Source organism: Papilio machaon, chromosome 17, assembly GCF_912999745.1.
Source record: "Papilio machaon chromosome 17, ilPapMach1.1, whole genome shotgun sequence".
Taxonomy (NCBI): domain Eukaryota; kingdom Metazoa; phylum Arthropoda; class Insecta; order Lepidoptera; family Papilionidae; genus Papilio; species Papilio machaon.
The window spans coordinates 6529803-6553436 of NC_060002.1; the positions used below are offsets into that span (position 1 = coordinate 6529803).

Below are 23634 nucleotides of genomic sequence, written 5' to 3' on the forward strand. Positions count from 1 at the left end.
TATAGTAAATAATAATATGTAATATAACAGATAATAGATATCGACGGCAAATCAAACACCCGGCGTCCCAGACCCACTGCTTTATTGACACACCAGTGTTACCATACAATAAATCATAACAATTCAGGTCAAACAAAACAACATGTGCCGAACTTAATAATCATAAATAGGGCAACCGGCTGGCGCGTACAGCGGTCGGGGCCGCGAGCCGCCGCTCACTCACTGCGGCCGCAATAAATATAACGTATGTACACGAGGCTGCGCCCCACCCCGCCCCCACCCCACCCTCCCCCACACACCCCACCTATATATATTTATAACTTTTTTAAAAAATTTATAATTTATTTCGTTATGACCTATCTACGCCGGCGAGCGTTCTCCGCCGACCTCTTGCAGTACGCACGACGTTCACTTCGCGTCACTCCCCTGCCCTCATGTGACGTCGTCAGTCCCCCGAGGTGACGTCGTCAGTCCCCCGAGGTGACGTCGTCAGTCCCCCGAGGTGACGCCGTCAGTCCCCCGAGGTGACGCCGTCAGTCCCCCGAGGTGACGCCGCAGTGACGGAGACGTTCTTTGAGACTGCTAGCGTGTCACCTTGTGATGTCAGTTTGAGTATATTGAATACTGTATGTGGTCCGGACGCCGCCGACGGCGCCCCCTCGCGGCGACCGGACGTCTTAAAGCTTTACATAAACCTAGACTAACGAGGAGCTAACTCCTGTACGGTTGAGATGCTTACGTCTACTTATGAAAATAAATCGACCTCGATGTTACAAGTTGATTGAAATGGCAACATGGTATTGTCACAGTTTATTAATATAGCAAATGGTTCAATCTCGTCTGAGAATATATCGTCCCCAAACAACGGAAACGATATTATAAAGTAACAAAATCAAGCAGACTCGCCTGATAACAAACATTACCATATTTATAGGCACTTGGAATTTGACTTTACAGTCAACAACATGAAGTATGGTACGGATATAGATCCGTTAGTGAATAAAGTACTCGGCATTGCCCGCTTGATGATCTTGGGAAATAATACAATAGCATTGGAGATGAGGATGACGTGGTACATTAGGTTTATGGAATGGAATGTACCAAATCAAATCGATCAAATGAAAAGAAGGTGATGCGAAATGTGGAACAAACGAAACATTTAGAAACAAAAACCAATATTAGGACTATTTTCCATTTCTCCCTAGAAGCTTAGACTAAACAGCAGTCAGCGTAAACTCGATCGTCTAACAAAGACAGAGATTGTAACAAGCGATCTCAAATTAAACTAACAAAGACGGTCGGTTATTGCCATTTACACGTTGAGCTACGAAGAAAAAAAATATTCCCCATCTTAGCTCAACAATCTGTTACCTCTAGCCTAACTAATCCCTAGAATCCCGCGCTCGGCGTCATAGAGTAATTTGGCCGCCAACATTGGACATGTCACACTGACAGGTGTCAATGTGACGATTAAGGTCAACAAAAGGATATGCATTTCGAGACTGAGACATCTCGTATGTCAACGTATATGACCCGTGTGTGTATATCTAGTTATTGCGTGTGTCCGCGCCTCAACATACGCGGACTCGGGCGCAGGTAGCAGTGTCAAAGAGCGCGGGGTTGTCGCGGGGCGGTGGTGGGGGGCGGGGCGCGGGGCGGCGGGGGGCGGGGCTCGCGCGGGGCGCTACTGCGAGGGGTACTGCGCGGAGGGCATGGCCGCGGAGGCGTACATGAGGGGCTGCGCTGTGCCGCCCCACGACGCCCCGGCGCCGGCGCCACCAGGCATGCTCATGCGATAGCCCGCTGAAACAAAATAAACATATATTTATAAATAATCAATATCTAGTACTCTGTTAACTTACGATTTTCTAATAATTTGACGCGAAAGCTAACAACACTCCTCAATCGATTAACACATGCACTGACTCCCTAAGCCAAGATGCAATGGTCTGGAAGCTGTTAGTATGCAATTCCACCTAAAGTAAAAATAGATTTTACGTAAAATAAAAATAACAAGTTTGTATTGTCAATACATAGTTTTGCACTAAATAGCGGCACAGTATCACACAGAGATAAGAGAGAAGCAAGATAAGGGATAACTGCTGATAGCAATGCTATTAAAACTGTACATTTTATAGAAAACTTCATTTTTTCTTATATACAAAACATGAAACATACTATATAGTAATTATTTTTTGGAAATACCTAAAATCCAAATTTACACGTCACAAATATATAAAATTATTAAAAGAAATATATAGGCAAATGGCACCAACTACTACTAATTATAGATGTTGCCCAAAGTTCAGTATTCTGCAACTTTGATCAGAATATCAGTCAGGAAATGTACTATACAAAGAAGAAATACTTACCAGCAGCAGCCGCCTGAGGATTGCTATAAGCGGTGGGATATTGCTGGTAATATCCAGGCGCCATATAGCCCTGAATAGCTGGGTAGCCCTGGAATAAAACATTAATCAAATTACCTTCATATTACGGAATACTAAAGCCATTTAAAATATATAAAGACCTGATATCATAAACTAAACTGGTTCTATCAGAGTAGAATATTTGCCACAGTTGTATTAAGAACCCTCTTTTAGTTAAATCTTACTAATATTATTGATGCGAATGTTTAGATGGATGTTTATTTGAAGGTATCTCCAGAATGGTTTAATGGATATTGGTGAAATTTGTCATACATATAGAACATAGTCTGGAAGAACACATAGGCTATTAATTTTTTTGTTATTTAATTCCGTGCGGACAGTTTCGCGGGCAACAGCTAGTAGTGTTATAATTATATAATTAAATAAAAGTATTAAAATCAAACACAAATATTGTATCATACAATTACAAGCCACATATATGAATAATTAATCAAGGTTATTAATTTCTTTATAGCATACTAGCTACTTAAAAATAAGCTTATGTGTTCCGGATCATGTTCTACATCTGTGCCAAATTTTTATCAAGATCTATTGAAGGTATGTCCAAAACGGAGATACCTTCATCGAACATCCATCCATCTAAACATAAGTAAGATATTCTATCCAAATAATGTATATGTTGATAGAATAAAATATAGTTAAATTAAAAAAAAAAGTCTCTTTGGACCAAGTTTCATATATTGTTAACAGAATATTTCATACTAGTTTGTTATATAAGGTAGCCTACTTTTCTTTGAATTAATGCATATGCAATATTACTTTGAAACTATGAAAATTTACATATTGAATATTAATATATAATTAATTTTACAAACAAAATAAATCAAGTTTTACAACACTTTATATACTAAATTATATAAATATAATTGTTATTAGACCCATATATTTTGTGCCCTCTGCTAACTATGAAATTCCAGATGTTGTTCTCTGTTTTTTTCAAAGATATTGAATGAGGTAACAATATGATTTCATATAAGGGCAATCTTAACCCATGTGTGCAAGGGGTGCTGGGCGCCTCAGCTTTGTGGGTGCTAGCTACTGGTCGTGTCACTTTAGGGACCACCAGACAGATTTGACTGCTCTGAAGTGCAAACAATGAAAATCTACTAAACATAAATTCAATATTTACTTAGAGATTTCTAAATTTTAAAATATAAAAATCAGCTGTTATTTTTCGCCGACCTTATAACAATTGCCTTCAGTCAATGTAAATAAAAAAAATACATTTTACGCAGTTTTAAGCAATATTAAGATAATGCAAATTCATTCATAACATGCAAAACAATATGTGCAAGTTAACAAAATTGTTGATTGCAAATTTTCGCATATTGTTTACAAATGTTTTCATATAATTTTAAGATAATATTTAAAGTAAGACAACATTGGTATTAGAAAATAGCATATTACATAAAGTATTAGTATTGTTTAAAGCAGGTATCCCCAAACTATTTTGGACAAGTGACCCCCTTTTCCAAAATGAACCGTTACCACAGACCCCCATGGTCAAATTACCTACTTTTAAAATCAATTATTATTATTTTTCATTCTGACTTAGGTCAATAGAAGACAGAGTTAGAATTAGCAATGCTTTAAGTTCGATATCGAACCCAAGAGGTCTTTGGGAATCCCTGGACTATAGTATAACAAATATATGTATTTTATTAATTAAGGAATGTTGATGAACATATATCAATTAGCCGTTGTTAGGATCCTGGTATTTTTTATGATAGATTTCAGATCATTCAGAATTTAAAAGATGGAGAACAAAATAATCAATATGTGTCTATTAGTCTAATAGTTCTTATCTCACTTGAGCAACAATATAGGGGCATTTCTATGTGATACTCTGTAGTGGTACTGCCAAAGTAATTAAGGTCATAGACAATATTGTTACATGAAATTCACACTGAAAATAATTCAACTATTCATACCGAAAACTTGATATTCTATTAAAATTGATATTTAAAAGCTACTATGTTCGTTTTTTGAATTTTTTTTTAATATTAAAAAAGCTAGAGCTTGACCACGATACCATCCGTCGAAGTGATGATGTGGTCTAAAGATGGTACACGCTAGTTTTGTAAATGCCTATTCACTCTACTCTTAAAGACCCCCACCTCATACTTGGACGGAATTAAAAGTATATTTAAAGTTAACCTTAACTGATATGTAAAGTACAATATTTCTTTTATTACTATCTGTACTCCGTAGGCGAGGAAATTTAAGAAAAAACTTCATCATTAGCCTATGTTTTCTTCCAGACGTTTTACATTTATGCCAAATTTCAACCAGATCGATTTAGCTGTTCTGGTAATACCTTCTAACAAATATCTATCCATCTAAAGTTTCGCATTTATAATATTATTAAAATTTTGGATTGGATAATAAAAAAAGTTATAACAGTCCATAATAGTGTCAAATTCAACACATCTATTTCAAATGAGAGAGTCATTCTAGATGGTTGAATTGTATGAATCATGTCTGTCTTTGTGTTTTTCAAACAAAGAAAACAGATTTAGCTTTTGGTCAATTTGGCCATTTATAATGTCACAAATGTACCAAGTTAGTACCTTATTATTTCAATAGAAATCAAATGTTTTATAATTTTCCATTACCAAAAGTTCAAAATTTAAAATCAAGCATGTTGCAAAAAAAAAGACACCCACAAATATTCAATCAAAATAAATCAATTTTTCTTAACAGAATCATAATCTTAAAAAAAATATATCTTTAATCTTTTACTTTCTTTCATATTTTAAATATTTGGATATTTTGATGGTTTGTTACAGGTATGAGCAAAATCGCTAAACAAATGTATATAAAAATTTACATAAATTATTATACTCTGTGGTTTAGTGCACATACTAAATTATTCAATTACTCTAGATTGTTTATGGTTCCGGCAGGATGTATTCCTACTAGTTTATCACAATAGAATAGAATGTAATATACAACAGCACATGGGCGGGAAAAACAAAGTCCCCATGATAGTAAATTGCTTTTCACAAATTTTTAGTAAAATTTTGAGGAATAAATGATCAGTTTTTATTGAATTATAGATGGCGGAAGTCGTAGACAACAGCTAGTGTTGAATAATGCATTTTTGAATATGCATTATTACTTATGTGTCTTTAACCATTAAAAAGGTGACTCAAAGCATTCAGATAAAACACTAAAGATAAGAATTGCAGTCACATAACAGCTAAGAATACCATTGTAATATTTAATACTTTAAATAAGTTCCTGGCCATCATTATCTTCCTGGCCATTTCTCACTCACATGGGGTCGGAGTATTTATAAACCTTAATGTTTTGGCTTAATTTTTACAGCCTGCCTGTCGTCAATTTTATACTTTGCTTTATTTAATAATACAAATAAAACTTTTGTCACTATATAAAAATAGTTTTTATGAAAAAAAGAACGTTACTCAACTAACTGTTCCTTATCTAGAATTTTTATTGTTTCATCTAAGTTGTCAAGTACTATCAGCAAACATGAAAGTTGTTAAAATATTTCTTTTAAGATTATTTTCGAATTGTGTTGGTTGTTTTATTATGGATTTTAATATTTTTGATTAGCTTTGAACTGCACCCTGCGTAATGCCTTCCACCCTCATCTCTTTATGCCCCACTAAATCTAAATTTGTGTTCTGAACAGGGACTGCTGAAATGGTCTGAACTTCCAAGATGTTTGTAACATACAGTACAATAACTTGTGTTTGGATAAAATATGTAACTGAAGGGCATCAAACTCTGTCTGACCTATATGCGAGGTTATTTTTGATAAGGAAAAATTCTTCCCGTTCTAATTTAAACAAATCATCTAACACAAGGTTTAATGACACACAATAAAAATGACAGAAAGTGTACGTTAGAACAAGATCTCTTTTTAAATGACTTAAAACATGTTTGTGATGGTAACTGACCTGTGCATACCAATAGCCCATTCCTTGCTGATATGCATATGGGTATTGTGTTTGTGCTCCCATTGCTGTTGCAGCTGCAGGTGGGTTATTTGTACTCTGAAATATTACAAATGTAACATAAATATCAAATTCTAATAGTACTGCACCTCAGCTGTGGCATGTTTACCAACAAGTCATACCTGGTTCTCTCCGCCACCATTCTCTTTACCCCAGAAACATTTAACTGTGTGCCCGCTAATTTCTGTGTTATGTGTTGCTTCAATTGCATGGGCTGCGGCCTCTTTTGTTGTGAACCTAATGAAGGCATAGCCTTTGTCCCTAAACACTCTAACATCCTGTATCTGACCAAACTGTGAGAATGTACTCTGCATCAGCTCCTCTGTGATGACATTACTTGTGAAGCCTCCGCAGTAAACGGTCGTATTTGTCGGTGAGCTTTGGTTGTACACCTCGTCAAATGTTGGTTGCTTAACTCGTTTGCTACTTGGTGTGCCTTCGTTTGGTCTATTGGTCGGTGGCTTACGTGTTGACCAATTTGTACGTATAGAGCGCGAACCCAACCACTGGCCGTTCATCGACTGGATGGCGGCTTCGGCATCAGCCTTCTTTACAAAAGATACAAAAGCGTAACCCTTAGATTTAAGAGTCTGGGGATCACGCACTATTCGACAATTAGAGATTTCACCAAACGGTGCGAAGGCCTCACGAAGTATATGAGTTTCGATCTCCGGTGATAAATCACCCACAAATATATGGTGATGGTTGCTAGTATCCGTCTTCGGCTGATTGCCAGGACTAGTAGCCCAGTTAACCTTCATTTCCTTGTCGAGAAACACTCGCTTGTTCATGGCGGCCAGGGCTGTAGCCGCTGAAGTGTGATTTGTAAATTCGAGAAACGCATACGGATCGTTGCCGGGTTCACGTATTATTTTACAGCCTTTAACTTCGCCTATTTGTCCGAACAACGCGCATAGAAATTCTTCTGTCACACTCGCGTCTAAATTACCGACGTAGAGAGTTTTCGGGTGGCTTTCGTCGCCCATATTAGCTTATATCGTAATCTAGCAGTTACTTTATTACGACTATGAACACTAAAATCGAAATTACTTGCTAATCAACGTGTTATTTCATCACACAAAACATTGGATGACGGATAAAAGAAAGAAAAATGTCGCAAACAGCGCTTAGAACTTCTCGAACGACGTTGCTGTGCTGTTGACTCGTGAAACGTTCACTTTTCGGAAACAAACGCATCTATAGACGAATTTCCGGTGGAATGATTTTAAATAATGGGCGCGAAAATATTTTTATGACATTGAGTTCCAGTCTGAATTTTGATCTTTTCGTATTTGACTGATTAAATAAATAGCAACTTGTTTCAGTAGAAAATAAACGAAATATTAGTCTATTTAACTATTTATTTTGTTATGAAAAATCCTTTCCATAAGCAATATGAGCAACGAACATAGACATGACATTAAACTTTTCCGGAAACGAGTGTCGTTTGAAAGTTTGTGAATCATCACATATGCTATTTCATTTACATGTTGAACAAGTTATTGCTGTATAGTTATTGGTTGTTTATCAAAAGTAATTTAGACTTGCCAATTGCGATCGAGTTAGTGTTGGCATTGCTTGCGTTACGCAGATTACACAAATAAAACAAAGAAAGAGAATGCCATCAATTTGAATTTTTGTGACAAGATTTACACAGTGCGATAAATAAAAAAGGTTGCATATTATATAATTCGATTTGACATATTTATAAGCGTCTAATGGCTGTAAATTTTTTATTCTATTTCTGCTGCTGCTTCATGTTTATTAAACTAATGATAAAAAGATAAAATAATTATTTGAGAGGTCTTGTAACCTTAATATTAAAAACATACTTTTATCAAAAAATAAAATATGAAAAAAGGATTGTTTAAAATTAAAATTTAACTGTCATAAAATTTGCCAGATATACCCTTTTTAGAGGTTTATAGTCCAAAAATAGTTATTGCTATTCTTTGCTTCAAGAAAATGTCAAATTGTAACTTTGACGTTTCCTCAATACTTACTCTTTGTCATTTAGCTTAAATTGTCACACGATGAGAAAAAGTTTACACAATTTTAGGATAATTTTCTGTTATAGGATGTATAATTTGTAAAGATTATGCATCTAACAGATAAATCACGTTTAATTCTATAATTTCTCTCTTAGTAAATGTTAAACTGTTTTAATTAAAAGAGGTTAGAAACCGCAAGAGTAGTACACGTATGCAGCAAACTGGTGTTTTTACGATATTTGGCCAATTAGGCCAGAAATGACGTGAGTTGAAATCTTGAATAGTTAAAGTGACAAGATGTTGCCCCTCACCCAGAAGGATACGAGGATTCCGCGGGGACCTTTAGGCGGGATACGTGAAAAATTTCAGAACTGGTTCAGACTTATTTATTCGGATAAAAATTCTAGGAACCTATTCATGTTCTTAATACTTAACTTATCATTTGCTTTTGTCGAGCTCTTTTATGGGATATGGACTAACAGCTTAGGTGAGTATCTTACAAAATTATCTGAATTTTTAAATTATGGTACTTTACCATCAAATAACTGTAAAATGGTATTGACAGACAATTTATTTTTCAGGTCTTATCTCTGATGCATTCCATATGTTCTTTGATTGCACGGGCCTGGTGGCCGGCCTGGCAGCATCCCTTGTGTCTAAGTGGAGAGCAAATGAGCGCTATTCATATGGCTATGCAAGGGCTGAAGTCCTAGCTGGTTTTGTAAATGGCCTCTTCCTCTTGTTCATTGCTTTCTTCATTATGAGTGAAGCTGTTGAAAGAGCCATTGAACCTCCAGAGGTAAATATTTTATTACGCTTAAAACAAAACTTATTACAATTTATTTTAAATTTTCTAATAGGTAGGAAATAACTATTAAAGACATTAGTTTTATGAGCTTAATGTAGTTGTGGGGTATACGTTTTTTTTATTGTATTTTTTGGCAATTTACTGTGGATACAGTAAATGTTGAATATTCCAGAAAAACCGCAATGACATTGAAAACTGTTATTGTCATAAAGAGTATGTAAAACCTCTAATTTCAAGAAAGCTTTGAATAGGTTCAATCAAATCTGGAAAAAGTTGAGAAATTTATTTGTTGTAAATCTTTGAGAACTTAGGATCAATTTTTTTGTGTTTTTTGGTGTGATAATGTGTTAGTTGTAAGAGCTCGATTTCCGCAACTCCTCGGCTGGCGTGTATTTTGCGTGTGAGCAGGATTGGGATTCACTCCAGCCAATCCAACTCTCCAAAGAATCCAAGCAACCAAATGGATAATGTGTTGTACATGGAACATATTACTAGTTGTCACATTTGGCATGAGCCAAGCCTGCAAGAATGAGTGCAGAACGAACTATAGAAGCAAAATCAGCTTAAGCATTTAGCTTTGCTGCATAAAATATGTAATTTTTCATCAATATTTTCTTATGATGTTATCACATAAAATATCATCCAAAAACTGACTTTACACACAGATAACCAAGTTATTTTAATGTGAAAATATTTTTTTTTTATATTACAATTTTTTAAATAATTGATAGTTACGTCAAAGTAATTCTTAATTCTGATTATCAAATAAGTCTGTGGCAATATGATAACATTAGCTACTTTGAACACTGCCACTCAGATAAAGCATGTTTCAAGTTACTTAACATTCATGTATTCATCTTGATAAGGTTTTATTACTAAAAATCAACTTATTTTGTTGCCTGAGAAATACTATTGTATACATAGATTAGATAACAGAAAATTGTATTTTCTACCCATATTGAAATTTATTAACTTGTTTGTTTACATAAAGAAAAGTATTTTTTGTAAATAACGAAGTATTTTACAACACATATAACGGTTGGAACGATTTTTCAATTTGAAAATTACATAAGAGATTGTCGTAAGTGTAATTCGGGCGGAACGAATCGCAAGAAAAGGCATCGATTGCAATAAAAACCCATATTATACTTTTACCATAGTTGCCATCCAATAAATTTTCAACCTTAAATTCAGAACTTTAAAGTTGAATTTACATAAAAGTTGCCCATAGAATAAATAGCTTACATTAATTTCCCGCCAACTCTCCCAATCTTATTACTACAATAAAAATATTAACTGGTAAATTGTTACTTAGAAACTAAATAGCTTGGCGAATTTAGAATATGAAAACATTGCACCTGCAGCAAATGAGAGCAAAAAGTTGTTTAATTTAAAACATTTTTTTCAGGTTAAACACGAACGTCTTCTATTGGTGTCAGTGCTCGGTTTCTTAGTGAACCTGGTCGGCATATATGCTTTCCATCACGGCCACGGACATGGCCACTCTCACGGTGGCCACGGCCACTCGCACAACCACGACCACAGCCATGGTCATTCCCACGACGACATGGAGGCACCCACTGGTGCTGGCTCCGCCATCATGCGAGGCGTGTTCCTCCACGTGCTAGCTGACACGCTCGGCTCCGTCGGTGTCATAATTTCCGCCATACTAATGCGCACGTTCGGCTGGATGCGAGCCGACCCAATCTGTTCTATGGCTATCGCGTTGCTAATCGCGGCGAGTGTGCTCCCCCTAGTGCGTGACTCCGCCGGTGTCCTCATGCAACGGACTCCAACGTCGATCGAGCGCGCTCTCCCCAATTTGTTTACGCGTGTGGTCGGGCTGGCGGGCGTGCACGCGGTGCAGGAGCCCCACTTCTGGACCCTGTGCAGTGACGTTCATGTGGGCGCGATCAAGCTGGAAGTGGCGCGACAGGTGGACCCGCGTTACGTGACGGAGCAGGCCGGGAGGATATTCCGGGAGGCGGGCGTCAAACATCTCACAGTGCAGTTGGACTATTCCCCCCTTTGATCCTGAATGTAAGCTAAAAGTCACAAATGTACAGATATCCACAAAGTGGAGTGTTCTTGTTTGAATCATCATTGGTTGTTGTAATAGTAGGCGCAATCAGAAAGGTTTTTATCATGTCTGTGGTAATAGATAACTTAATTTTAACCAAACATACCAATGATATAGTGTAGTCTTAAAAAAGACTAAAATATGGTTATTTGAGCTGCATGTTTGATTATGCTGTGAATGTTTTAAAAAAAAAAACTCAAATAATCAAATTATAAAATGTGTATTTGAATCAAACAGTTTTTGAAGTCTCTTATTGCGACAGTTGATCTTTGATTCAAACAATTAATTGTATATAAGGAAAGTATTATAAGAACCCAATAGTTCCAAAATAGAACCGAAAGTTTGCAATTTTTTTATGCAATGTTTAAAAAGTTTTTATATGAAAGAAAATGAATTATGCGTGCTAGTAAATAGTGTTAATTAGGATAAAGAAATTTCTAAAAGCTTGTTTCAAGCATTTGTTTTATGTTAAATGTGATTATTAAGACTTGATATACTTTGTTTCCATTTTTTTAAAGATTTAGTTTCTCATTATGACAGTTTCAAATTGTTTTTGTAATAAACAAGCCATAAAATACGCCAAACATTTTTTATAAATGTGGCCATGCCATTTTGTTAGCCTTAGTTAACAAAAAAAGTAAAAAAAAAAATTGCCGCTAGATTCCATATAAGGGCATTTTCAATGGCTGGTAACAAACTTACAGGGTTTATCAATTTATCGTCCCTACAATATAAAAAAAACTTTTTTAACAGCTATGAATAAATGCACAAAATTGACAAAAATTGTTACCAATAAATTTTATGAGATATCAATATTTCTTTGTCATTTTTGTGTCAAAAAGCTTGGTTGTAATATTGTAGACAGAGGGCAATATTATAGTACTTTATCAGCGTTTGAAGTGAATTTGTTTACTTCTGGCAACACTAATTTAAAAGTATTGTTCTTTTTTTAAATATTAAATACTAATTTTCATTTGTGCATATATTTTTTATTTATACATATAAAGAATTATTTTGCTACGTTTTAATTTACTTATGAATTGTATTGAATTTGAATATGTGGTAAACAACGAAGATAATACAGATTCTGTATTAAACATTCCATGATTTCTTGTATGGAAAAATAAATTATGTAGAATCATTAATTTATTTAATCTGTGTATGTATCCAAACATAAATTGTCAAACTTGAGTTGCATTTAATTTTTTTTAATTAAAACAATAATTATTAAAGGCGACGTGAAAAAATCTATGAACATCACATTTTTTTATTTATTATGAATATTAAAAAGCATTTTTATGTCGTATTTGGTTTAATTTTCGACATTTATCCTGTTCTATTTGTAATTGTGGTCTTTCATAGCCGTAAACTTGTCTTTAACAATATCTAGATATTTTAGAAAAAGTATTAGTGAAATCAACAGCTAGACTGCACAATGTTACCCAAAATCTAAAAAAAAATCTATACGTCCTGGTTCGATTACCTAGACGTACCGCTCTTTATGTGTACATTTATCCGACGTTCTTACGGTAAAAGATAACATATCTGAAGTAATTAAAAGATGTGTAAAGTCTACTGTCCTGCACTATGCCAGCATGGTTGACTATGTAGTCAGTATCTAGTCACCCCTAACTTTGGTAAGTTCTATACCAATTGGTGTGGACAAAAGGCTGCAACTGCAATTACATATAAATGTATGCTCTACATTTGTTTTATAATTACTTGGCCTTAAAATTTGTGAATAAGATATTAATTGGCATGAAAAAAAGATTTATAAATAAAACACATTTTCCAAAAAAACATTATTTTATACATCCTTACTTTAAGACACGACACATTCGAACATGAACATATACAACAAAAATATTTAAATAATCTGCATTAAGTAATCAAGTATGTTAAATTTTAAATACGTAATATGACTGTGCAGCGCATTATCGCTAAAAAAAGATTTAAATAAAACATCTGTTGACAGATTTTAATGTTGCCATAGTAAATAAACATTTTGGTAAAAAAAAGATTCAGCAAACTTAAATTTTGTACTGTAATTATTTACTCCAAGGTTAAATGTTTTTGCAGTTCCTTAAAATTTCATTTAAATATCATCAATTTATCTCTATAACGTTGAATCATAAATTGGTAGAAATTAATTTTAAAAAAGATCATTATTATCTGTGGAACCTTTGTTCAACGCAGTATATGCACTGCTCCACATTTTGAAACAAAAAAAAATATATTTGGATACAAAAAGTTGGAGGAACTGTGCCGCTTCACCAGCTTTATTAATAAGGTTATTCAATTAGCTTCTTGGCTTTGAAGTAGCGACGCAGATATAGAACTTGCCAAGTGGCCAACCCCAACAGGCATACCATAGAGAATATACTGAAGAATAGAACTCGGTTGTTTGTGGATTCTGAAAAAATAAAACATACATCTCAACATGTTGGTAATGACTTGCAGCATGTAAAAGTGCAAATCACTATCCTAAGTTTTTTCAGAAATTGACAAACATTATACTTCATTCGAACCGATTCTGATAAATTCTTTAGTCAACTTCTTGCTGTTTAATTTCTTCTTCAACTTGTTGATAATGAACTGTATTTCCCAGGATCATACAATTCCTCCTTGTCTTTCTTATCTGTGTCTCTTTGGATCACTTCGGGAATCACTGATGTAGGTCATAGTTTTTATTCAGCTTAATATTAGACTATATAAGAGTGCTATATACTAGTATATAAAAATACATGGTAACATTGACTAACCGTTGGTATCTCGCATCTCCTCCTCTCTCTTCCTCATGAGAGTAAAGTCTTGAACAATAGCTTCTGAGAGATCTTCCAATCTCTTCAACTCCAACTCCATTGGCTTCAGCTTGGCCGCCTCACCAATCTGTAGACATATGATAATATATAAATATAACAAATCTCTTAGCTTTCTTAGAATGATTCAATATATTTTTTCATAGGAGAAGGGGACCAAACAAGCACATTAGTTTCAATACAATATCATGCAAAAAACAGAAACATTTTTTTTTATATCATAAGGTGGAAAACGAGAAAACGGCCACCTGGATTCGTCGCAATAGCGAGGCGATCGTTGCCCATAGAAAGACACAGGTATTTATTAATAATGTCCACACAAACTGTTATTAGAGAATGTTGATTGTTTCAAACTCTCACACATTATTACCCAAGTGTTCTAGTAGATTGAAGTTGTCAGTGCCACAGATCACCAACCGACAATAGAGATGACGGAATTAGTGTTTTCATTATAAAAAATTAAATTAAAAATCTAATTATAAGTTCGGATACAAGTATATGTTAATGTTCCTTACATTTTGTTATTTTTATGTGAAATAGTGTTGAAATTGTTTTAATTAATAAATAAATTTTATTTAAATTATGTAAAAATAGTTGAAAATAATCTATTTATCTAATTGGAATATGAAAAAGTAACGACAACAGTACACTTTTAAGGTATATACTAACTATATTCAATGAATATATTTTCAAAGCTACTTTAATATTTAGATTAATATTACTAATAACTGCGAAAGATAAGATGGAGCTTAGAAGGTATCTCCGGAACGGCTCAACAAATCTGATGAAATTTGGCACAGATGTAGAACATAGTCTGGAAGAACTCATAGAATACTTACTAATTTTTCTTTTAATTCAGTGCGCACAGCTTTGCGGGCGACAACTAGTCTTAAATGAACAAATTTTTTACAGAATTTATTTGTATCATGAAAAATAAAGAATTACTTACACCCTCATAATTTTTAGCCTCAAATCCAACTTTAATGTTTAAGAAAACTTCTTGACTGACACCCCTGCGCTCTGTAAATATTTAAAAACGTATAAAGATCACCATTTTCGTATGCAAAAGTAGTATTTCTATTTCCAACACAAGTAACCAATAGATACAGCCGAACCTGGATAAGTGAGAGGCCTAGGGACCACCATATTTTACTTGCTCATAGAAGTTTCCACCCACTTTCTTGCTTATGGAGGATGCCCATCAGAACCAGACTTGACAGAATGACTTACTTATCTAGGTTCAACTGAACGATATGTAGAGACAGACAGATACAATTTAAATGCAACATCTGTTTAAACAACACATTCATTATAATGTACAAAACTGTAGATCCTAGTTGAATTGAATGACATTGTGTAAGCATATTGCTTCATGAATAATATATGATTAATAATAATATTGTTTATGAAGGTTTCAGGTTATTTAAGAACTGAATATTGCTGCTAGTCTCTTAAAATTAATCTCAATATATGTAAAAATGAATCCTTATTTCCCTTGGTCACACGTTGCACATGAACAGCTTGGCCAATTTGACAGTAATAATTATTCTTTGCAATAATACTTTTTTTTTTGTTAATTCTTATTGTCAGAAGGTTCTTACGGCAGAAAAATAATATAAATCAATTAGAAAATTAGGATCTTGATTAAATTTGTCATAAAAAATAGTCGGGAAGGCTATTTTTTTTTTTTTTTTAATCTTGCATGGATGATGCCTCGTTGAAAATCTAGTCTTAAATAAAAATCTATAGTAAGATAAATGCCACAGAAACATTTAAACCTTAAGTTGTAAATTTATGTCTGCCATAGATAATACTAAATATGATGGATGATTTAATGATATATGTGAATTTTGTTAACACAATATGTCTAACTCCCTCCTGATTTATATAAAAGTATTCTTTTTTTAAATAATTTCGAAAAATGATGCTTACCTGGGGGCACTTTTGATATAAAACAAACTTCAAATGTGTCATATGTTTCAGTGACAAATGTGAACTTTCCTTTCGCTATTGAGTCCTTCTGTGACAGTATGTGTCCTTTTGAATCCCTAACCTGTATAAGAGAAAATGAAATGTTAGGTATATGACAAATCTAAAAGGTATTTCCAGGATATGTTTTTAGCATTTGATATTAAGATCAAAACCAAGATTACAAGATGCAAGTATTTGAAGATAGCATTAACGGCATTGTAAATATAGGTTTGGGAGTTTCATTGTAGCAGCACCATTTGCATTGAACAAAATATTCATGGCTGGGAGGAAATGCGAATATTAACTTACTATGTAATCTACTCGCTGTCCGGAAGCCTCTCCCACTTCATATTCACCAGCAACAAGCACATTAGCGTGTAATTCTTCCTTTAAACACTTTTGGGTGTTTGGTGCCAAACTCCACATTATACCTTGGCAACCATGCCAGAAGATACTCAAAAGGAAAACGAGATAATGTACCTCCATGTTTTAACAATTCTGAAAGTTACTTTTCATACACCAAAGGAATTACCACTCATATCTTTATGAGCTAAAAACAAACATATTCTGAGTCAAAAGACCGATGAGTTGGCCCGAAAAACGAGAAACGTCGGCGTTTTCAGAAAAAGTTGAGTGTTGTCATCTCTTAAATTAAATTTTTTACAAAATATAGTTTTGAACGGTAATTTGTGTTTTATCCAGATTTTAAAATTCTACATACCTTTTTATTTGGATTCCTAAAATAAATGATTAATTAAATAATTTTCAGCGGCTTACAATGGCGTGCCGCCTTATGATCTATTAGTTATAGCTTAAGATGACGGAGATCACTGAGGACTAGAAGATATGGTCCGGGAGCCAGGTGCATTTTTTTGTCAATTATTTCCTCTCGAGCGAAACTTCGTAAAATGCATAAGGGACTTATACTATGAATACTCGCGACCGTCAGCTGCGACTAGGTGGGTGGGGTGGACAGTGGCAGCCTCCCAAACATGGAGAAAGAAAAAATTTTTTCAGTCATTTCCTCTCATTTGAAAATTTATCAGAGTATAGTTTATGTTGTATTTTGAAAGAAAAACATAGTCAGCTGACCATAACACGGTGGATTATACGTCAGCTGGCTGTGCTAGTGTAATGTAAAGTGTGTCGTCACAATATCCGCGCTAGTATATACAATATACTTAAGAAACGTTATTTCCTCCCGGATGAAAATTTATCAGAGAATTGTTAAAATACTCTAGTAAATAATAAAATAAATCAGCTAGCTGTAAGTCAAGGGAAAAGTCGACAGCTGATAAGTTTCAGTGGGTCATAGATGCTGTTGCGTTACACCTTTCAAGGTGCCAGCTGACACACTTTCCACCGAGATACAGCAAGCTGACATTAATTTTCATTAATAGTAGCATATAAACGATCACCAGGTAAATTTTTATTTGAGAGGAAATGACTGAAATTTTTTTTTTCTTCATGTTTGGGAGGTTGCCACTGCCCACCCCACCCACGGAGTCGCAGCTGACGGTCGCGAGTATTCATAGTATAAGTCCTTTTTGCATTTTACGAATTTTCGATTGGGAGGGGATTGGTCATGAAAATCTGTCGCTGGCTCCCGGACCAATATCTATTAACTATTATCATCGAAGGGCGTTTTTTATTGGGGAGATTTAAGTCTGCAATGACTATTTTTTGCCAACAACGATAAAATAAACAATAAAAGAAACTAAATTTCAAAGACGCCATATTAATAAATGCGAGGTGGATTGATGGATGTATAGATATTTGATTGATGGTTTCTCCGAAACGGCTGAACGGATCTTGATGAAATTTCGCACAGATGTAGAACATACTCTGGGACAACACATAGGTCACTTAATACGTTTTTTTAAAGCTTCGTGGATAGAGTTGGAACAGCTAGTGTATAATAATTTCATGTTTTTGTTTTTGAAAATGTTTAATTTCCTTTTCCTTTGCCTACTCTTTTACGATGTTAATTGTCAATGTCAATCTGTCAACGCTTACGAAATGTCAATTAAAATAACCTAGTTTGATGCTTAGATATTTTTGAAACTTATAAACAAAAAGTTTTATTTTACATAAAACAGTTTACTTTTAATGATTTAAGTTGTAATAAACAATAAAAGGAGTAACAGTTGTGTATTAAGTGTGTCAAGAGCTTATTAGACCAAAGACCTGACAGTTCAAAACATTTTTAATTATTATGAAACAATTTAACTTTGTGGGATTATTGTGAAGAATTTAGTGGATATTTGTATTCTAGAAAAGTTTCAGGAACACTGCTTTGATGTAAATGTTATTTTGGATTGTTGATAATTATCGTAAGTTTCACAAATGTTTACATAATAGTTTAGTGGAAGTGTTATACAGAATTGTGTTATTTGTAGCATAATTATTTAAATGACTCTGTATTAAATTACAACGTAGCTTTATCTACTCTGGCCTTATGCGTTGCATTTTATTAATAGTGCTTAATTTATTCTAGGCCATTTATGAATGAAATGTGTATTTAGAAGTTTACATTTATTATGAACAAACTTTTTTATTATTTAATGAGGTATATAATAAAAATTATTGCCATTATATATGCCACAATTTTAAAAGCGTTATTTAGAATATATTATTAAATCAGAACATTTAAAAATAACTTCATTCATTCCTAAAACACTTTCATTTTAATACTTTAGTTTTTCATTATTTAGCATTCTTACAGTGTTTTTTTTTATTATGAATAAATTTTTCAGATACCGTTGTATAGGAATTACAACCTTGCTGTTACCTTGTTAACATGACTGTTGGATTTATGCAAATAATGTCAATAACAAATGGATGAGGTAAGATTTTTTTCCTAATGGTGTTAATCTTATTTTAAAAATAATGTTATGTTAATTCTTAACAAACTGAATTGGGAATTATTACATGAAACACATATTTATAATGCATTTTATATAAAAAATTGAAACATATAAAAAAAAGTTCCGAGACCCTCAGTGAGAGTCTAGGATCCTGCCCCTAGTCAGGGCTTTAGATTGTGTTTTTTTATATATTTATAATGTTAAAACTGCATCATTTATGTTAATTAACAAAATTTTCTATTCTGAAACACAATTGTTAGTACTAGTTGATGTAGTATCAAACCAAAATCTTAGTAATTTCACTATATAAAGATTAGAAAGTTTGTCTTGATGTGAATTAATTAACTATGAACAAATTTAATATCTCCATGATTGTTTAATTGTTTGTTAAATTTAATAATTAAACAAATTATCTATCTGAACAAGTTATTTATCTGTTTGCTCCACGACTTTAGTTGCAAAATTAACTTTTGAAATAGCTCCATCTAGCAGCGATTATTTATACTAAAGTGTTACTGAAAGTTTTAATAACATTGTACAAATTATAGAATATGAAAGTATATTAATTTTTATATGAGCAAATATGTGTTTAATATTTAAATATAAAACATGATTGTGGATGTTGGTTATGGCTTTTAATGCCACCATATCTTGATGTCACCACACCAGTTTCACCTGATATCATAGATCTCAAATACCAAAAAAATGATAAGGTCAGAAAAACCGATATATTTTATATTGGTATTTTTTATCTGAATCTCTGAGATAAAAAAAAATATGTAAAAAAATATACTTTTTCAACAGTTTTGGATATTTTGGTGGGATATTCAACCATGTGAGTACTACACTACCGAAATATTGACATAAAATATTTTGTGACTAGTTTTTTCACAATGAGAAATAGATACATATTTTGCCGCCTTGTACGTTATTTTTCAATCTTTTCCTTATATTATTTGTATTATCGTCTTCTAAAACACCATTAATTTTTGAATTAACGTTTTTATCATGTATTGTTCGGTACTATCACATATCAAGCTGCTTTATAAGTATTATGACATGTCTCATAAACACTATTATATTTAAATCGGTGTACACTGTCTATTTCACTTTAGGCAATGGCTAACTGCAAATTTAAGTATTTAAAACTTGGACTCTTAAATATTAGATCGCTTAATACTGGATTTGACGAACTATTAATATTGATGCATGAACAGAAACCTGACGTACTTTAAACGAGACTTGGATTCATGAAGGACAAGAAAATTATATTCCTAATATACCCAATTACCATTTACGACATATTCCTAGACGCACCGGACATCGTGGGGGTGGAGTAGGATTTTATGTACGATCCGGTATAAACGCGCGTACCTGTCCGCACCCAACCTCGGAGCTCGAACAGATGTGGCTCGAAATATCTTTATTAGGTGGAATTAAAGTAGCCGTAGGAACGGCATACAGAGCCGAGTCAGCACTCACGGTGGACAAAGCTCTAGATGCTCTGAGCGAATCATTTAATGTGTTTAATCATTGCAAATACATTATAATTATGACAGATTTTAACGTTGACCTGTTGCAACCTAATAAACCTAATACAACTAAATTTTTAACCTTCTTAAAACAGCGTAACTTGTATCAATTGGTTCAAGAACCAACGCGTACAACCGAAGTATCTAGAACTCTCATTGACTTAATTATTACCGATACCCCAGCGATCCATGATAGCACAGTGGTTAAACACAATCCTTCGCTAAGTGATCACGCTGTTATTATTTCTAAATTTAAAATAAAGCGCAATAAAGAAATTACGAAATCTATTATAAGACGATCATTGCATTCTGTAGATAACAATAAATTGTGTTTTGACATCCTCATTGAGCTTAAAGATATACCAGACCCACATAGAATAGATATTAACGAATTAGTGTCCATATTTAATGCAATAATGTTAAAGGCTTTCGAAAAACATGCCCCGCTACGTAAAATACAAGTTAAGGCGAAACAGCGTCCATGGCTAACAGATACAGTAAAACGGATGATATCTCTTCGAAATGCTGCATTAAAACGAGCTCGCAAAACAAACTTAGCAGCTCACCATGTTTATTATAAGAATCTAAAGAATTTAGTAACGGGTGCAATTCATAGAGAAAAAGTAGCGTTTTTTACATATTACATAAACAAAAATTTTAAAGACTCGAAAATGATGTGGAATTATTTAAAACGGTCATCTGTTTTCGGCAGCACTGTTCTTCCTGACATACCATCTAATTTAAATGACCCAAATAATATAAACGACTTTTTTCTTAACTTACCCGGTGACTTAGATTGCGATAATGATACTCTAACCTTTTTTCAAAACAATAAGTATGACCCTGTAAATGTTTTTACACTAAAACCACCAACGGATAATCAAATTTTGAAAATTTTAACGGATATTAAGAGCAATGCTGCTGGAAACGACACACTAACTATAGAGATGATCCGTATGACATTACCTGCCACTTTTTCTATTATTAAAGATATAGTTTACAAGTCATTTACATCTTTCACCTTCCCGGACCCTTGGAAAATAGCTAAAGTAAAACCCTTACCGAAATCAACGACAATACTTGACTACAAAGACTTACGGCCCATTAGCGTCTTACCCACTCTGTCAAAGGTTCTGGAGAGGATAGTCTGCAATCAAGTAACGGCTTACCTCGAAGAAAAACTTATACTCCCAGACATACAGTCAGGGTTTCGAAAGGGATTCAGTACTGCCTCAGCCTTATCGCATGTAACCGACGATCTCCTGTCTGCTAGCGACGAGGGAAAGGGCAGTATTATTATCTTGCTCGACTTCTCCAGGGCCTTTGATTGTATTAATAAAAAGTTATTACTAGCCAAATTATCTTACTACGGATTTACTAGAGAAGCTTGCCAATGGTTCTCGTCCTTTCTTTTAAGTAGGAAACAATTCGTCGAGTGTTTAAATGATGAAGGTAGACCAGTCCGTTCAGAAGAGCAAGATGTGCCCCGAGGAACTCCTCAGGGGTCAATTTTGAGCCCAATATTATTTGCGATTTACACTGCGGACCTAAAAAATCAAATTCAACATTGTAACGTCCACTTATACGCCGATGACACACAACTTTATTTTTCGTTTAACCCTAAAGAAACCAACATAGCAATACAAAAAATTAATACAGATTTGAAAAATATAGAAGAATGGGCAAAAAAGAATACTTTAGTTTTGAACCCCTCAAAATGCAAATATATGATTGTAGGCACCAAAAAGCAAATTCAGGTAGTTGAACGTCATAGGCCACAATTAATACTCAAAAACAAGTGCTTGGAAAGAGTCTCCGTAGCTAAAAATCTAGGTCTGCACATGGACAATGATCTGCGCTTTGTTGAACATATCAATATGGCTATAAGAAACGCTTTCTATCGACTGAAAGTTCTCTACGGGGTAAGACGGTATCTGACAGAAAACGTCCGGCTGAGGCTTGTAGAGTCTTTAATATTGTCGCGTTTTAATTACTGTGACGTAGTCTACGGACCCCGTCTATTTTTAAAAACTCAACGGGCCATACAACGCATGCAAAACGCATGCTTGCGTTTTTGTTTTGATATACCACGCCATGAACATATTACTCCATATTATAATAAATATAGTATATTGAAAATGTCCGGTCGCCGCGTACTACACCTTACTAATATGGTGCATAAAGTTGTAAACTCTCATCGCCCTAAATATCTTTTCGATAAATTACAATGGAGGAAAGACGCTACGACTCATTTTACAAGAACCACCGTACAAAATAAATTGGTCATCCCAAAGCATAAAACTATCGGCGTTAGAGGTGGTTTTAAATTCGCAGCCGCGAAAGTTTGGAATGATCTCCCGCCACCACTTTACCAAGTTTCGTCACATCCAGTTTTTGCTAAAAAGTTCAAAAAACACTTAATAGAGTCACAAATAAATCAATAATTTAGTATGCATTTTTTATATTAATATCATAAAGCGGTTTGTCGTATTTTTTTTTTAACCTCATTATATCCTTTTTATTATTATTTAACAGTAGTACTTGTTTTAATATACTTCAGATATGGTGTTTTAATAGTACCAAATCAATCATGTAATGTTGATTTTTTTTTTTTCATTGTGTGTTCTTGTCATTGAAATGAAATGTTACTAGTTCTTAATGTGTATTTTTCATGTTAGGTTACCTTATTATTATTTTTTTTTTGTTTTTTTCTTTACCTGTCATTTGCATGTTCTTTTGTATGGTCATTGAAGTGGATGTTATATAATATAATAGACTGAGTTATCCCTCCATGTTATGTAATTATTCTGGTGGATGTAAAGGAGCCAACTGAAAACCAGCGCAGGGACTGCTTCAGGCCGTCTCTGCATACGCTGAGTTGGCCCCTTTTACCACATTTCACTAAATTATTTTCATAAATATGTGGTGTGAATTTTTTTTTTCTCTTGTACTTGTGTGGTAATAAACGAGTTTCTTTCTTTCTTTCTTTCATATAACAAGAATTTATTTTTAATCATAATTACGTGCATATTAACTGTTACAATTGTTTGCTAATATTGTTTCGAACTTATGTCAAGACTGATCTAGGGGGGGAGGCTAGAAGTATGATTTTTTTTAAATTTCAAAACACCTA

The 23634-nt window shown here is 33.8% G+C and overlaps 4 protein-coding genes across 5 annotated transcripts in view; 2 read left to right on the forward strand and 2 right to left on the reverse strand.

Moving 5' to 3' along the window:
* Nucleotides 1-1663: 1663 nt before the first annotated feature.
* LOC106716145 (nucleolysin TIAR) lies at nt 1664-7623 on the reverse strand. Its single transcript, XM_045681830.1, has 4 exons — nt 6556-7623; nt 6377-6472; nt 2373-2460; nt 1664-1803 (listed from the first exon to the last, which is right to left on the reverse strand). The coding sequence occupies exons 1-4, from the start codon at nt 7417-7419 to the stop codon at nt 1685-1687; spliced, it is 1167 nt and encodes a 388-aa protein (XP_045537786.1). The 5' UTR covers nt 7420-7623; the 3' UTR covers nt 1664-1684.
* Nucleotides 7624-8448: 825 nt separating this feature from the next.
* On the forward strand, nt 8449-12176 carry LOC106716142 (zinc transporter 7). Its single transcript, XM_014509587.2, has 3 exons — nt 8449-8911; nt 9006-9223; nt 10641-12176. Exons 1-3 carry the CDS (start codon nt 8722-8724, stop codon nt 11262-11264), a joined length of 1032 nt encoding a protein of 343 aa, XP_014365073.2. The 5' UTR covers nt 8449-8721; the 3' UTR covers nt 11265-12176.
* Nucleotides 12177-13374: 1198 nt separating this feature from the next.
* Nucleotides 13375-16729, reverse strand: LOC106716152 (transmembrane emp24 domain-containing protein bai). 2 transcript variants are annotated; one of them, XM_045681892.1, is made up of 6 exons: nt 16412-16729; nt 16064-16184; nt 15081-15151; nt 14502-14510; nt 14075-14201; nt 13375-13725 (listed from the first exon to the last, which is right to left on the reverse strand). In XM_045681892.1, exons 1-6 carry the CDS (start codon nt 16586-16588, stop codon nt 13604-13606), a joined length of 627 nt encoding a protein of 208 aa, XP_045537848.1. In that variant the 5' UTR covers nt 16589-16729; the 3' UTR covers nt 13375-13603. The 2 variants fall into 2 exon arrangements, with proteins under 2 accessions (XP_045537848.1, XP_014365087.2); XM_014509601.2 differs by lacking the exon at nt 14502-14510 and having other exon boundaries at nt 13381-13725.
* Nucleotides 16730-18171: 1442 nt separating this feature from the next.
* The window catches only part of LOC106716141 (steroid hormone receptor ERR1), a 37407-nt gene continuing 31944 nt past the window's right edge, over nt 18172-23634 (forward strand). The window contains exons 1-2 of the mRNA XM_014509584.2: nt 18172-18435; nt 18859-18948. Coding sequence (XP_014365070.2) covers nt 18940-18948 — 9 coding nt within the window. The 5' untranslated portion in view covers nt 18172-18435; nt 18859-18939. The remainder of the gene's footprint in view (nt 18436-18858; nt 18949-23634) is intronic.